Source organism: Amborella trichopoda, chromosome 12, assembly GCF_054954075.1.
Source record: "Amborella trichopoda isolate Santa Cruz 75 chromosome 12, AtrichopodaSantaCruz75HAP2 v2.0, whole genome shotgun sequence".
In the NCBI taxonomy this organism is placed as follows: Eukaryota; Viridiplantae; Streptophyta; class Magnoliopsida; order Amborellales; family Amborellaceae; genus Amborella; species Amborella trichopoda.
In genome coordinates this window covers 39,551,624-39,568,490 of record NC_142347.1, presented here as the reverse complement: position 1 = coordinate 39,568,490, position 16,867 = coordinate 39,551,624, and the positions used below count along the sequence as shown (strand labels likewise).

At 34.1% G+C, this 16,867-nt stretch overlaps 1 protein-coding gene across 1 annotated transcript; it reads right to left on the bottom strand.

Moving 5' to 3' along the window:
- Positions 1-1,863: 1,863 nt before the first annotated feature.
- Positions 1,864-3,167, bottom strand: LOC18446927 (putative protein phosphatase 2C 53). The gene has a single exon (XM_006857031.4). The coding sequence runs from the start codon at positions 3,118-3,120 to the stop codon at positions 2,005-2,007; it is 1,116 nt and encodes a 371-aa protein (XP_006857093.2). The 5' UTR covers positions 3,121-3,167; the 3' UTR covers positions 1,864-2,004.
- Positions 3,168-16,867: the final 13,700 nt, after the last annotated feature.

Sequence of the window (16,867 nt, the reverse complement as noted above, 5' to 3'; positions counted from 1 at the left end):
GAACATAAAGGGTAATTTAGTTGTATCTCTTTTTCTCCTTATTAAATTAAGCTCAATTTCGGTACGTTCATGTTTCTGACCAATTCGGTACATCCATGTTCCGGTACGCCTAGAAAAATATTTTAAAAATAATTGAAATTACAAATTCATATACTATTCATGGGTGATTTGGTTATTTTAATTATTTTAAATTATTTTTAAAATCTTTTTTTGGGTATACAACGCTGAGAAGCATGAACATACTAATTGAGCTTAACTGATTATAAAACATGAACTACATGAGACAGTTTTTAAATATAAAAAAATAAAATTTATCTGTAAATTTGTCTTAATTGTATATAAATTTATCTGTAAATTTGTCTTAATTGTATATAAATTTATTATAAATATAAAAGCGCAAAGTTATTAAATTTGCTTCACTTTGGCCAAAGCGTTCGGATTTTAAGTATAAACCAAAGCAAAGAGAAGTGTGATGCCACCGTTTCGGTTAGATTCGGGCCGCTTTAGGTATGCTTCGAGCGGCTTCGATTAGAAAAGAAATAGTTATATAAAAATATTTTTAAATATTTTTTTATTTTTAATTTTTTCTTTTATTTTATATATTTTATAGGGAAAAACATCTCGGTTGACACTACTTTTAATTGTCATTTCTCCATACCCAACGTTTCAAAACTTATCTAACAACATAAAGATTCTATCTATTATATTTTTAACTCCCTAGAATACTTTTACCCATTTTTAATATATATTTTTAGCCCAAACAAACTTAAAAAAATACACCTATTCTAAACCTCTCTCTCCCTTCACGTTCTCTCTCCCCAAGTATTCGCAAAATCGAATCGAAATGGTTAACAAGACATGGGGTCAGAAGCAGTTTAATCGGTTTAACCAGTAAAGCGGCAATTTAACCGTTCTAACTTGGCAAGTCGTTAGCAGTCAAAAAATTGTGAAAAAAATAAAAAAGATACAAAAAAATCTACTAAAATATGAAGAGCATGTAAATAGTGATTAAAACGAAATACATTCAAATGAAGTTGAAAATTAATGGAAAAAATAGATTTTAAAAATTCACATTCATACCTAGAGATATTTTTAAAATTTTTCGAAAAAGATGGGAAGATATAAAAGTGAGTATCAATGACCAAAACGACTATTAATATTTACAATAATGTAAAGAATATTAAAACATATATTACAAACCAAATTCCAAAGTTATTATTTCTGTTCAGAAATTGGGTTAGATCCTGTTTCTCTTCAAGTCATTGTTTCTCTTCTGAAATTGGATTTCAGATAAAGTTATTGTTTTAAATTGGATTCAGATGCAAGTTATTGTTTTAACTTGGATGCAGATGCAAGTTATTGCTTCTCTTCAGGTTCACAATGAATCATATAGAATGGATCATGCGTAACTAGAAGACCAATCATATAGAATGGATTATGAATGAATCATGCGCAACTAGAAGACCATGAACCTCCAATCAATATAGAACGGATCATGACTAGAAAAAGATGAGATCCCATACAAAAATAAAGCTCCAATCAATATAAAATGGATCATAACTAGAAGAAGATGAAGATCCGATACAAAAATAAAGCTCAAATAAAATGACACTAGCATAATGACACAAAATGCGGTACAAAACCGAAACAACTAAAGATGGCATGAGAAAAGAAGATTGCCAGAACACATGCTGGAACTTCGACTCCTCGCATCCAATGTGCCAAAATAAACTGTACTTCTGATCTTTCGAAAGTTCCAATAAATTCAATAAACTTGGGGATGTAACTCAGATGAAAATAATAATAATAATAATAATGAATTGAATAAACTGATACTTCTATGGTGTTCTTGAGCGAAATGAATTGTACTAAAAAAAATGAATTGAATAGAAATAAATTAATGGTTAGACATGAAATATGAAGGAATACTAAAACTCCGTGGTTTTCGCAGCCAGCTAAAAGAGGCTGCTGCTTTTTTCTTCTCACACCACAGAATCAAATCCTTCATACAAACCGGCTCAACTGGATTATCATCACACTGATATCATCCACTGATCCTCTGCTTAAGGATAAATCCACAAGCTTTTTACAGGCTGATAATGGAGATGGCTTATCAGTAGTCGCACATAGGGGTCGAGCCAAGTCGATCGCCTCCTGGTTACCAACCTTCTCCCATAGCCCATCTGAAGCTAAGATCAAGAATTCGCATTCGGGGGTTATCCTTAGGATCTCTGTCTCTGGTTCTGCAGATACCCATTGTTTCAAATGCTGATCTCCAATCCCTCGTGACACGGCTAGGCATCCCTGTAACCTCCACACCCCACGGCGGAGATCCACATACCCACCCAAGCTTTCAATTCTCTCTCTCTCGTCTTCTCTTGCAGGCCTGTGATCAGAGGTGAGGGCTTCAGCAGTTCCACCTCTGCTCATTACGGCGCGACAGTCGCCGGCATTTGAGACCACCAAATTGCCTTCTCGGATTAATGCTGTTACGCAACAAGCGCCACCTCGAGCTTTATCTCGCAAGAATTCTGAATCAGTGACTAAGTATCCATTCTTAACAGCATCTCCAATTCCTTCTACACCATCACACTTGGTCGCGAGCTCCATTATGTTCTTCCCCATATTTTGTGCAGCAAACTCTGCTGCTCGTTTTCCTCCATGGCCATCAAAAACACCCAAGAAAGCCTGTTTCGAATCACCGTAAAGGTCCAGGTTCGCAGCATAACAATCCTCCATGACTGATCTCCTTCCTCTCTTACAAATGACAGAATATCTGTCGCTTTCTACATGAACCGGATCAGGTCCCTGCTCAATCGGCTCAAAACCAGAAGCACAAGGAGAAGAAGAGGGGATCTGAAGCCTTGCAGGCCTCTTCCTCTTCAAAATCCCCTTAACCGCTTCTTCCCCACGAGAAAACCCTAACCCTTCTTCCTCCCAAACCCTAATTCCATTGCTCATCTGTCGCAAAGAAGGGCTTCCACCTTGGCTCTCTTCTCTGAAACCAACAAACCCACATCGTAACGGAGACCCTGGATAACCAGGTTGAAGGTGATGGTGAATTTTTAATGGAGAACAGGCCTTGAAGACTGGTGAACCTGCAACTACAGCGCAAGACATGGTTTTTTTTTTTTCTTGAGAGAGAGTGGGTTCAGGATTTTGCTCATAAATTGTAGGGGGAAGGAGTAAGCTTATATAAAGGAGAAGTCAAAGTGCGCGCATTTATCGCGTGTGACCTTAGTTTCAACTTTCAACACGGCGAATGAGTTTTCTCCACATTTCTCTCTCTAAGCGCCAAGTCTTTCTAAAAATCTCAATGTAATTTCACTTTACTTTCTCTCACTGTCCTCGGCAGGTTCTCCTCACCTCACGTAGGAGTGGGACCGGGTCGGATACGAGTGGACCCCGACTCGGATTTAGACCTTCGGGTCTAGGTTTTGGACCCAGACCCTGAACCAAGACCCGATGGTATTCGGATCTATCGGTTCTAAAAGTTAAACACATACCCATACCCAACATATCCTCTGTTTTAAAAGTTAAACACATACCCATACCCAACATATCCCTATTCTGGACAGGTTTATTACCACCCCACTATGAGTTCTTTTTTCTTTTTACCTTTTTTTTAATATCATGTACTCATATTATTGACAATAATGTCACAATCACTCGTCATTATATTTCAAACTATCTCAATTGTCGTTAAATAGCTAAAAATGACTACTAGTTCATATGCAATCTTTACTATACCCAAACTAATAGGGCTTGAAGTATTTTATCTTCAACAATTTACAGGTATGGGTCGGGTCCACTTGGACTGGGACCCGAATCATATTTAGGTCTAGATTTTGAAGCCAAAATGAACCCAGGGTTCAAATGCTAGACCCATACCCAGAGGCGTGTTAGGTATATCCAATGGATCCATTGCCACCTCTAACCTCGCCCTAGTTTTCTCTCTCTTCATCCATTTCATTTGTCGGTTGCTCTATCTTCATCTATTTCATGTGTCGGTTGCTCTATTTTGGCGTCTCCCTAGACTTAAGCCTGCTCACCTCTCTCTCCCGGAGTTTCTCTCTCTAGAATTCACTTACAGATTTTCTTCTTGAGTGGAGTATGAGAGATTACAGAGACCATTTATTTGCCAATTAAAAAATGTTCATTTTTTCGCAGCTTATTTTTAAATGTTTTAAATAGTATTATTTATTAAATTCCCTCCATCATTAAAATGTAAATTAGTTGATTTAGCAAAATTACCCAGAGTAAGAAATCCCTTCGCAATATATTTACAGCCAGGGTTCCGACACCAAAATTAGCAAACACGTGTGCTTCTTAATTATTATATATATATATATATATAGCTAATAGATTTCGTAGAAAAGATTCTAAACAATCAAATTTGAGCCTATATCAAACATTTCACTAAAAGAGGTTGTTTTGATGCTCAAATATCTTCAAATTGATCATCTAGACATCAAGAAGCATAGACATGCGGAAAAAATGGATTTTAAGTTTTGGAAATAGTAATTTTGTAATGCATTTTTGAACCGTGAATTTTCAAGTTTTCATAGATCCACTGTTTTTGAAGCTTTAAACGGTTGATATTTATCTTAAATTCTTGAATCCCTAATTAGGATTGGTTTCCTCTAATTTAGTTCGGATAACCACTATTTTTGAAGCTTTAAACGGTTGATATTTATCTTGAATTCTTGAATCCCTAATTAAGATTGGTTTCCTAACTTAGGTCGGATAAAGTTTCTTGCTGATAAAGTTATGAAAGTTGAGATTTGTTTGACGTACTTATTTTTGGGGTTTTATTCTCTTATACTCTTTATTTTTTAACACTCTTTAAACAGTTGATATTTATCTTGAATTCTTGAATCCCTAATTAGGATTGGTTTCCTCTAACTTAGGTCGGATGAAGCTTTAAACGGTTAATATTTATCTTGAATTCTTAAATCCCTAATTAGAATTGGTTTCCTCGGTCTGATAAAGTTAAAGTTTGTTGTTGATAAAGTTATAAAAGTTAAGATTGGTTTGACGTATATCTTTTGGGGTTTTGTTATCTTAATATCTTCTAGATATAAAAGCAAAGGTGGAAAAGTTAGCCTTACATAGGTGCTCTTTTAGGTTATGTAGAGGGAGAAAATGCATAAAGAAAAATAGAGGAAACATTTAAGGGGTTTTGAAGGGATAGAAAATTGTAGAGAAGAAGGCTTTGTGGGAGATTGAATCTTCGGTTCGCAAGTAAGTTACTTTGTAATTTTCTTTCTTTGATTTAGTGAAAAATATCGATCGTCTTCACTCGTGGATGTAGTCACAATTGTGACGAACTATGTAAATCTTAATGTTTTTTTTTTTTTTTCTGTTATTTATTTCCTGTTTTATTTTTGTTGCTTGTTTTTTGTCAATTCTTTTCTCATACTTTATTGGCCAAAAATTAATTGGGTTTAGAGCTTTCGCGCACAACATAAACTTTATAAATAAATATAAAAATATATTTTTAAAACTATCACAAAGATTTCTAATATTGAAGCCACATTTCTTGACACTATTTGACGGTAGGCTCTAATATGATTGTTTAAAGCCTCGGCTCTATACAAACTACACCCTACTATAAATTTCCTCCCTGGGTCAAAACACATGCTATTCTTAGGTGTATTCTTGATGTAAATCATCATATTGTGTTATTTTAGAATGAAAGATCCATAAAAACATAGTTTCAATCAATTGAAATGGAGTTTTTCACTGTTTTTTAAATTTACACCATTTCTTAAATTAAATCTTCATTACTAAATCATTTGTTATAAAATTTAGGGCGTTTGATAGATAATCTTACCATCTACCAGATCTGTGTTTCAATTTGTTCTATCTACAAAAGCTTGTGGGTCGCTTTTGGCACGTAACTCTGCTACTGAAAAACTTGAGTTTGATCCAAAATTGAAGATTTTTATCAAACTATTGCTAGTTTTGGATCAAATTAAGTTCTGATTTTTTATTATCAAGGCTTCGTCTCTCAAATAAAATAGGTAAGTTCATTTTTGATTGAGTAATTTTTTTTTACATAATTTTTTTCTTGCTTAATGTAATGAAAATTTTAAAGATCTAAAATTTCTATCATTTTTTGATTAAATCTTCAAAACTGAATCATTTTTTATGAAATTTGATGTGTTTGAAAGATGATCAAAGCCATTACAATCCATTTGTGTTGATTTGTTCGATTATCAGAAAATTGAGAGCCACGATTTAATCAAAATGTTGCTCGATTTTAGGAGTTTTTGAGAAGTCAATTCTTATAAAAAAATGTTTTGCTTAATAAAATTATGTCTTATGATGAATATGGGACTATTTTTTCTATTATTTAATTATCTTGTTTTCTTATTGTAATATTATATTTTTCTAAAAAAAATCTTATTTTGCTTAATAAAACTTGTTTTTTTAAAATGTCATATTATTTTTTAATATTGTAGTATTTTTTATCAATTTTTACTTATTTTTTATAACAATTAGACTTGAATGCATGTGCATATGTTTTATTTGTTATGTTCATTTATTTTTAATAATCTAGCATGTTCCTTTTTTCATGTTTCATGATGAATGCTACAATTTGTTTATCTTTGATTTTCTTATATTTTTGCATGTTTAATTGTTGTTAAGGCTGTCTTATTTTTTGTAATAGCATACCTCTTTGATGGGTTCGCCTTAATTTAATTGTTTAGCCCCACTTTTATATAAATGTTCTCCATATATATATATATATATATATATATATATATATATATATATATATATATATATATATATATATATATGTGTGTGTGTGTGTGTGTGTGTGTGTGCACGTGTGCGGGTGTGTGTATGTGTATGTGTATGTGTGTAATAATCCTAAAATTTCAAAAAAAAAAAAAAAAACTTTTTAATAAGTGATGGTCCATATGAGCATGATAGTCTTTAGGGACCATCAATACTTTCAAAAGCTTTTACCTTCATTTGGTTTAAGCTTTGTTGCATTGCCCACCTCCTTTAGTGGACGTGGTTTTCGTGTGTTAAAGGCGGACATTTACGCTACACCTCATACATGAGGTGGAGGCGTTTTAAAAGATTTAAATAGGGTGAAGGGTAAGGCGTCGCCTCACAGAACTCCACTCTTGCTCTCCTTCTTACAAGCACAGTGAGCTCCTCTCACTAGCCGAATTTTTATCGGAAGCTCCCTCTCAAATATTTTAGGTAAGTGACTTCATTATCTTGAAAAACAATCCGTTCTTTTTAAAAATGAAATGAAATAATTACTTATGCTTATTATCATGAATTTTTTGGCGCAATAAATTTTATGGGCAAGCGACCTCATTACTTTGAAAAAATAAAAATAAACTTTTAGTAAAATTGTGAAATTTTATTTACTGTTAGGAATTTTAAATATTGTAAATCATTAGGAAAAAAAAATATTCTCCCTTATATCCCTTATATACGTATGAGTTTTGAGGATAACAGGAAAGCACGCTTTGATGTTTCTCTTGGAGTAGTCCTTCTCCGACCATCCCTTTTTAACAGCCTAGTAATGAGGTCTTCCTTCGCTTATATAATTTTTACTTCTTGCATGTAGTCAACAATTTCAAGGGGCTTGACCATCCGACAAGGGTTAGTTCCTCCAAAGAAAATAAAAAGGCGAGAACAGTAACCGTACAAAGTAAAGCTTAGGGACTCTAAACCTTGAATCTCTTAGACCATTTTGAAGGTCCAGACCTATATATGGTTTAGATGAATCAAATCTGATGAGCAACTGTAAGTGACGTCATTGTCTCGGAAAATAATCTTTTTAATAATATTGTGGTATTTTATCTATGTTAGAAATTTTAAATGCTGTAAATTCTTAGAAATAAATTTATTTTTCTTATCTATTGTTACAGAATTTTAGATACTCTAAAATTATTAAAAATAAATGCGATATTTCTACTTTTAGTAAAATTGTGAGATTTCTCTCTACTGTTTTTTAATATTTAGACATTGTCAAATTCATGTGCAAATGACTGCCTTATTATTTGAAAACTGATATTTTTGCATTTGATTATAGCATTGTCTATGAAATGTTTATTTTGCGAATTAACATCCCATAAATTGTGATAATTTCGTATTCTTGGATTTCTATAAGAGTTTTTCTATACATACTAAATCGGCAATTATGCTAAAATGTATTTACGAACTGCTACCTTTCTGAATTTGAGCCCAAAATATTTGACTGGGTATTTTTGAAATGTTATTGAAAGTGATTGTTATTAATGGTTTCAGTGAAATTTATATTAATAATTACAGTGATATGTTGAGTACATGATATTGCTGCTTTCGAATGTTTAAAGAGATTTAGAAATACTTTAAGTACGCAAGTGGACTCATCTGGTTCGCCGGTAAGGTATAAGTGGACCTATCATGTACGCCGGTAGAGATTAAGTGGACTCATCCGGTATGCCGGTGAGGTATAAGTAGACCTACAGGGATTAAGTGGACCTATCTAGGACGCCGATAGGGATTAAGTGGACCCATCAGGACGCTGATGGGGTATATACGTGACCTACTTGGAACGTCAGTAAGGTATTTTGTGAAATCCTTTGAATTATGCACTGCCGTTAAAATATTATACGCATTTCAATTATTCGAATTATATTTAATTATGCATTTTTTAAAGTGAAATTGTTGATGCATTTCTGTTAATAGATCTCCTGTTTGAAAATATTGATATCTTTCAACCATGATTATTTTTAGGATTATGACGATTACTTACTGAGTAGCCAAACTCATCAAACTATGGTCAACATTTTTTTCAAGATAACGGCGGTTTCATTTTGAGTGCTCGTCCGGATCAACTTTGAAAGATATTGTAGTTGTTATTAAACTTTCTTTTGTTACTTTGTAAGAATTCGCCATTGTAAATTTGTCCTGTCAAGAGATGTATATATGTTCAGACCTTTATGTTAATATTAGTTATGAACAAAGTTTATATAATAATCCTAAAATTTCAAAAAAAAATAAAATAAAATAAAATAAAATAAAAGGGCGTTTTGATTTTGATTCAATGCATGGTAGATATCTAAAATTGCTTTGTTTTGACTGTCACATCCCAAGAATATCAGTATTGTAAATTCTTGGGGTGTGACAACTATGGTATCAGAGCGATAGGTTTAAGATTCTTAAGAAATTTAAAAAGAATGTACTTAAAATCACATTTATTGTGTGTACAGACAGGGATGAAGTCAAGATCCATAATAACTGAAGCTAATATAGAAGGAATTCACAAAGCCTTGGAAAATATGGTTGCTCTAATGCAACATCAGATGAAAAACAACAATCCACCCAGGCAATCAATTACGGGAAATGGTGAGAGTAATATCGAACAATTTAATAAATTGAACCCACCTTCTTTTAAGGGTCAGTAAACCCACTAGAAGCCGAGGGATGGATTATGCAATTGGAGAAAATATTCGAGGTAATGAAATGTCCTTATGATAGGAAGGTGGCCTTGGCAATTTTTATGTTAAAAGGTGAAGCACAACACTGGTGGCGAATGGCAAAAGGAGTATTGGTCAAAGAAAATAAACCTTTGACTTGGAAATTATTTTCAGAGGCATTTAATGAAAAGTATTTTCCATATTTTAGTCGAGACAAAAAAAAATAGAATTTCTGGAATTAATCCAAGGAAACCGGACAGTAGCACAGTACAAGCCCAAGTTTATTGAATTGGCCGGGTTTGCACCACATATGATTAACAATGAGGCAAGAAAGGTGAAAAAATTTGAAAGGGGCCTCAGACCTTCTATTAAAAGCAGAATATCAGTCTTAAAATTGAGAACTTATGCTGAAATAGTGGATCGAGCCCAAATTGTCGAAAAAGATTGCGAAGATTACCAAAAGATGAAAAATCAGAAAAGTCAGGTTAGACCCACACCATCTAATCGATCATAGTTTGAAAGGGCAAACAAGAAGTCAAGGCCCTTGCCACTTCAAAGCCCAATAGAATCATGTAAAAAATGTGGGAAAAAGCATGGATAGAGCCCTTGTTATTGGAATACTGGAACCTGTTTTAAATGTGGAAAATTAGGGCACCAGATTAGAGTCCTAGCTTACAGATGCAACAGCTTCCAAAGCAGGGAGAGATAGCTCAAAAGCCTCAAATGAAGGGAAGAGTATTTGCGATCACCTAGCAAGACGCTCAGGCCTCAAAATCAGTGATACTAAGTACTCTTATTATCTTCCAAAAAGTAGCTCATGTTTTGATTGATCCTAAATCTACTCATTCATTTGTGTCACCACACTTTGCATGCCACTTAAAGGTAGAACCAAAACAATCAGAATACATTCTAGAGGTAGCCACACTGATGGGAAATTCAATTGACACCAATATAGTGTACAAATCCTGTGCAATAAAGATAAAAAAAAAGGAACTGTTGGTTGATTTAATACTCCTAGAAATTCAAGATTTTGATGTAATCTTAGGCATATATTAGCTTTCTGCATACCATGCAAGTATTGATTGTTACAAGAAAATGGTTACCTTTAGTATTCCGAATCAACCAGTATTTTACTTCAATGGTATCAAAGAAGACTCCCCACCATATTTAATCTCCTGTATTCGAGCTAATCGCCTTCTTCGAAAAGGGTGTCAAGGCTTTCTTGCCTATATAAAATAGATAGGAATGAAGATATAAATTTGGATATCACTCTGGTTATCCGAGAATTTCCCGGCTTTTTTCCTGAGGAATTGCTCGGATTACTGCCTGACGGGGAAATTGAATTCTCTATTGAATTATAACTAGGGGTAGCCCCAATTTCTAATGCACCTTATAGAATGGCACTTGCAGAACTTAGGGAACTTAAACAACAATTGGAAGAATTATTAGATAAAGGTTTTATCAGGCCCAGTGTGTCACCTTGGCGTGCTCCAGTATTGTTTGTTAAAAAGAAAGATGGGACCATGAGAATGTGTATCGATTATAGACAGTTGAACCATGTGACAGTGAAAAATAAGTATCCATTACCTAGAATTGATGATTTATTTGATCAATTACAATGATCACAAGTGTTTTAAAAAATTAATCTTAGATTTGGATACCATCAGCTTAAGATTAAAAGTGAAGATGTTCCCAAGACAGCTTTCAAAACAAGGTATTGCCATTATGAATTTTTAGTCATGCCTTTTGGATTAACCAATGCACTGGCTGCATTTATGGATTTGATGAATCGGGTCTTTAAGCCCTTTTTTGGATAAATTTATTGTGGTATTCATCGATGATATTTTAATTTATTCCAAGAATCAAAAGGAACATGAGAAGCATGTAAGAATGGTATTGCAAATATTAAGAGAAAAGAAATTATATACAAAACTTAGTAAATGTGAATTTTGGCTAGAACTAGTGACATTTTTAGGACATGTCATATCAAATGAAGGTCTATCAGTTGATCCTTCAAAGGTTGAAGTCGTTGTTAATTGGAAACAACAAAGTAATGTGACTGAAGTTCGAAGCTTTTTGGGATTGACAGGATATTACAGAAAATTTGTAGAAGGATTTTCTCGAATCGCAACCCCATTGACTCGATTGACACAGAAAAATGTCAAATTTGAGTGGATAGGTGAATGTGAGGAGAGTTTTCAAGAACTAAAAATTAGATTAACTTCAGCACCTATTTAACTATTCCTGAGGGGAGTGGGGGATTTTTTATTAATAGTGATGCTTCACATAAAGGTTTGGTTGTGTATTAATGCAATATGGGAAAGTAGTGACATATGCATCCAGACAGTTGAAAGAATTTGAGAAAAATATCCAATTCATGACTTAGAGCTGGCTGCACTAGTATTCACTTTGAATGTGGAGGCATTATCTATATGGTGAGCAATTCGAAATATACACAGATCATAAGAGCTTGAAATACCTCTTCTCTCAGAAGGATTTAAATGTACAGCAGAAAAGATGGATGGATTTCTTAAAAGATTATGATTGTACAATCCATTATCATTCAGGAAAAGCTAACGTTGTGGCCGACGCTCTAAGTAGAAAGTCTATGGGAGTCTTAGCTCATCTAATGATCCAAGAAATGAGATTGTTAGGGGAAATAGTGGATTGGCATCCAGCTTCGTCCATTAATGGTGTGGTACGTATGATTGCCAACATTAAAGCAGAACCTCAATTAATCCAACAGATTCGATCGGCACAAAGGAAACACCCTCAGCTTATAACAATTGTAGAAGAGGTGAAGCTGGGAAAGAGAAATGAATTCTCTATATGTATTGAGGATTTGCTAAGATTCAAAGGTCGGGTTTGTGTCCCGAATGATGAGAGTGTGAAGAAAGCTATCTTGAAAGAAGCACATCACTCTCGTTATACGATACATCCCGGAAGTATTAAAATGTATCAAGAACTGAAGAAAACCTTTTGGTGGAATAATATGAAAAAAGAGGTAGCATTATTTGTGTCTAAGTGCCTAACATGCCAGCAAGTGAAAGCTGAGCATCAAAGGCCCGCTAGGTTGTTGCAGCCTTTACCCATGCCAGAGTGAAAGTGGGAGCACATCTCTATGGATTTTATCTCTGGCTTGCCTAGAACAAATTCAGAACATGATAGCATTTGGGTCATTGTGGACCGGCGGACCAAAGTTGTCTACTTTCTACCGATTCGCACGACTTACACTTTGTAATCGACTGGCCCAGTTGTACATTAAGGAAATAGTGCGGTTGCATGATGTTCCGGTCAGTATTGTATCAAACAGGGATACTCAGTTTACTTCTAAATTTTGGGCTAGGCTACAGTCAGCCATGGGGACGAGACTCACCTTTAGCACTGCCTTTCATCCCCAAATTGATGGACAATCGGAGAGGACCATCCAAACCTTGGAAGATATGCTGAGGGCCTGTGTCATTGACTTTACAAGAAGCTGGGATGACCATTTACCTCTGATTGAGTTTGCTTATAATAATAGCTTTCATGCCAGTATTCAGATGGCACCATATGAAGCCCTGTATGGAAGGAAATGCAGGTCACCCATCTGTTGGGACGAGGTTGGTGAAAGAAAGCTTTTGGGGCCAGAAATTGTCTAAGTAACCACAGATAAGATAGCATTAATTCGAGAAAGACTCAAGACAGCTTAGAGTCGGCAAAAGAGTTATGCCGATAACCGACAAAGAGATCTTGAATTTGAAGAAGGTGATCAAGTTTTTCTAAAGATCTCATCAATAAAAGACATTATGAGATTCAACAAGAAAGGAAAGCTGAGCCCACGTTACATCGGACCATTTGAAATCTTGAAAAGAATCGGAGGTGTCGCTTATAGACTTGTCATACCACCCGAATTGATAAACGTTCATAATGTCTTCCATGTATCATCACTACCAAACTATCAGCCCGACCCATCCCATATCTTGAAATATGAACCTTTACCGATCAGGAAGAGCATATCCTTCATTGAGCAACAAAATTTGATACTGGATAAGAGGGTATAAGTGTTACGCAACAAAAGGATTCCTTTGGTCCGTATATTATGGCAGTACCATTCAAAAGAAGAGTCGACTTGGGAACGAGAAGATGAAATCAGAGAAAAATATCCCAATCATTTTCAGTAATCAAGTACACAAATTTAGATGACTAAATTTCTTTAAAGGGGGGAATAATGTAATAATCCTAAAATTTCAAAAAAAAGAAAAAAAATAAAAAATAAATAAAATAAATAAACTTTTAATAAGTGATGGTCCATATGAGGATGATGGTTCTTAGGGACGATCACTACTTTCAAAAGCTTTTACCTTCATTTGGTTTAAGCTTTGTTGCATTGCCACCTCCTTTAGTGGACGTGGTTTTCATGTGTTAAAGGGACATTTACGCTACACCTCATACATGAGGTGGAGGCGTTTAAAAATATTTAAATAGGGTGAAGGGTAAGGCGTCGCCTTACAGAACTCCACTCTCGCTCTCCCTCTTACAAACAAGTGAGCTTCTCTCTCTAGCCGAATTTTTATCGGAAGCTCCCTCTCAAATATTTTAGGTAAGTGACTTCATTATCTTGAAAAATAATCTGTTCTTTTTAAAAATGAAATGAAATAATTACTTCTGCTTATTATCATGAATTTTAAGCGCGATAAATTTTATGTGTAAGCGACCTCATTATTTTGAAAAAATAAAAATAAACTTTTAGTAAAATTGTGAAATTTTATTTACTGTTAGGAATTTTAAATATTGTAAATCATTAGAAAAAAAAAAAAGTTCTCCCTTATATCCCTTATATACGTATGAGTTTTGAGGATAACAAGAAAACACGCTATGATGTTTCTCTTGGAGTAGTCCTTTTCCGACCATCCCTTTTTAACAGCCTAGGAATGAGGTCTTCCTTTGCTTATATAATTTTTACATCAGCCATGTAGTTGGCAATTTCAAGGGGCTTGACCATCCGACAAGGGTTAGTTCCTCCAAAGAAAATAAAAAGGCGAGACCAGTAACTGTACAAAGTAAAGCTTAGGGACTCTAAACCTTGAATCTCGTATACCATTTTGAAGGTCCAGACCTATATATGGTTCCAATGCATCAAATCTGATGAGCAACTGTAAGTGACCTCATTGTCTCGAAAAATAATCTCTTTAATAAAATTGTGATATTTTATCTATGTTAGAAATTTTAAATGCTGTAAATTCTTAGAAATAAATTTATTTTTATTATCTATTGTTACAGAATTTTAGATACTGTAAAATTATTAGAAATAAATGTGATATTTCTGTTTTTAGTAAAATTGTGAGATTTCTTTCTACTGTTTTTGAATATTTAGACATTGTAAAATTCATGTGCAAATGACTGCCTTATTATTTGAAAACTGATATTTTTGCATTTGATTATAGCATTGTCTGTGAAATGTTTATTTTGCGAATTGACATCCCATAAATTGTGATAATTATGTATTCTTGGATTTCTATAAGAGTTTTTTTATACATACTAGATTGGTAATTATGCTAGAATGTCTTTACGAACTACTACCTTTCTGAATTTGAGCCCAAAATAATTGACTGGGTATTTTTTAAATGTTAATGACAGTGATTGTTATTAATGGTTTCAGTGAAATTTATATCAATAATTACAGTGATATGTTAAGTACATGATATTGCTGCTTTCGAATGTTTAAAGAGATTTAGAAATACTTTAAGTATACAAATGGATTCATCCGGATCGCCGGTAAGGTATAAGTGGACCTATCTGATGCGTCGATAAGGATTAAGTGGACTCATACGGTACACCGGTGAAGTATAAGTGGATCTGCAGAGATTAAGTGGACCTATCTAGGACGCCGATAGGGATTAAGTGGACGTATCAGGACGTTGATGGGGTATATACGTGACCTACTTGGGACGCCAATAGGGTATTTTGTGAAATCCTCTAACTTATACACTGCCGTTAAAATGTTATACGCATTTCAATTATTCGAATTATACTTAATTATGCATTTTTTAAAGTGAAATTGTTGATGCATTTCTATTAACATTTTGAAAATATTGATATCTTTCAACCATGATTATTTTTGGGATTATGATGATCACTTACTGAGTAGTCAAACTCATCAAACAATGGTAAACATTTTTTTCAGGATAACTGCGGTTTCATTTTGAGTGCTCGTCAGGATCAACTTTGGAAGATATTGTAGTTGTGCTTGAATTTTCTTTTGTTACCTTGTAAGAATTCGCCATTGTGAAGAATTTTTCCTGTCAAGAGATGTATATATGTTTAGACCTTTATGTTAATATTAGTTATGAACAGAGTTTATATAATGATCCTAAAATTTCAAATAATTAAAAATAAAAATAAATACAAGTAAAACGGGGTTTTGATTTTGATTCAATGCATGGTAGATATCTAAAATTGCTTTGTTTTGACTGTCACATCTCAAGAATATCAGTATTGTAAATTCTTGGGGTGTGACAATATATATATATATATATATATGGAAGCCACTACGGAATGCCTTTGGGCAAAAATAAACAGTATTTTCACCTATAGGCTCAACGCCGTCCGATTTTCAGACCACATGGATTGGAAGACCACAACAGACCTACTATGTCCATTGTAATATTTTTTCACGCAAAAAAACATGGGCAACCACTACAATTTCCATACATCCGTGACGGCTTTTACGGCAAAACCACCACGGACATAGCATGTCTGTGGTGGGGCGAAACACTATTCAATTTCGGATATAGACGCTTTTAAAAGTTTTTCTATATTAGAATATTTGAAAATATGAGCAAACCAACCTTTTGAGCTCCAAGAAAAGGTTAGGGAATTAGTAGTAGAGTTGTTAGCAACAAAAGAAGAATAGAAAGGTATACCCCAGTTGGACTTGATGTATAACTGACATTTGATAATAGGAGAAAGATTAGCAAGAGTTGTTAGGATTGGTAAATTTAACTTCGGTGGGAGTTCTGCTAGGAATCCAATGCCTCCTAGTATTGGAGGAATCATTAGAGATCATGAAGTAATAGTGATTAGGAATCCAATGCCTCCTAGTATTGGAGGAATCATTAGAGATCATGAAGTAATAGTGATTATGAAGTTCGATGGTCATGTGGGTATTGTTACAGCAAATGAAGCTGAACTAAGAGCTGTATTGCACGGTGTGAAGAAGGTTAAGGATATGGATAAACATGTGGTAAGTGAAGGGGATTCCTTAAATATTATTCGGGGGATACAAATGAAATTTGGTTTTCCTTTGGTGTTTAATTAGTTGATAGATGAAGCGTTTGAGTATTGCAGGAATCTGGTGTGTGTTTTTTGACATGTTTACAGGGAAAGCAATATGGATGCAAATGTGTTAGCCAAGAGGGGTGTTGAAGCTGAAGTTTTGACTATTCTGT

What these genes read in the sequence shown, in the direction of transcription:
- LOC18446927 (XM_006857031.4), bottom strand. Translation starts at nt 3,120, where the DNA reads ATGTCTTGCGCTGTAGTTGCAGGTTCACCAGTCTTCAAGGCCTGTTCT.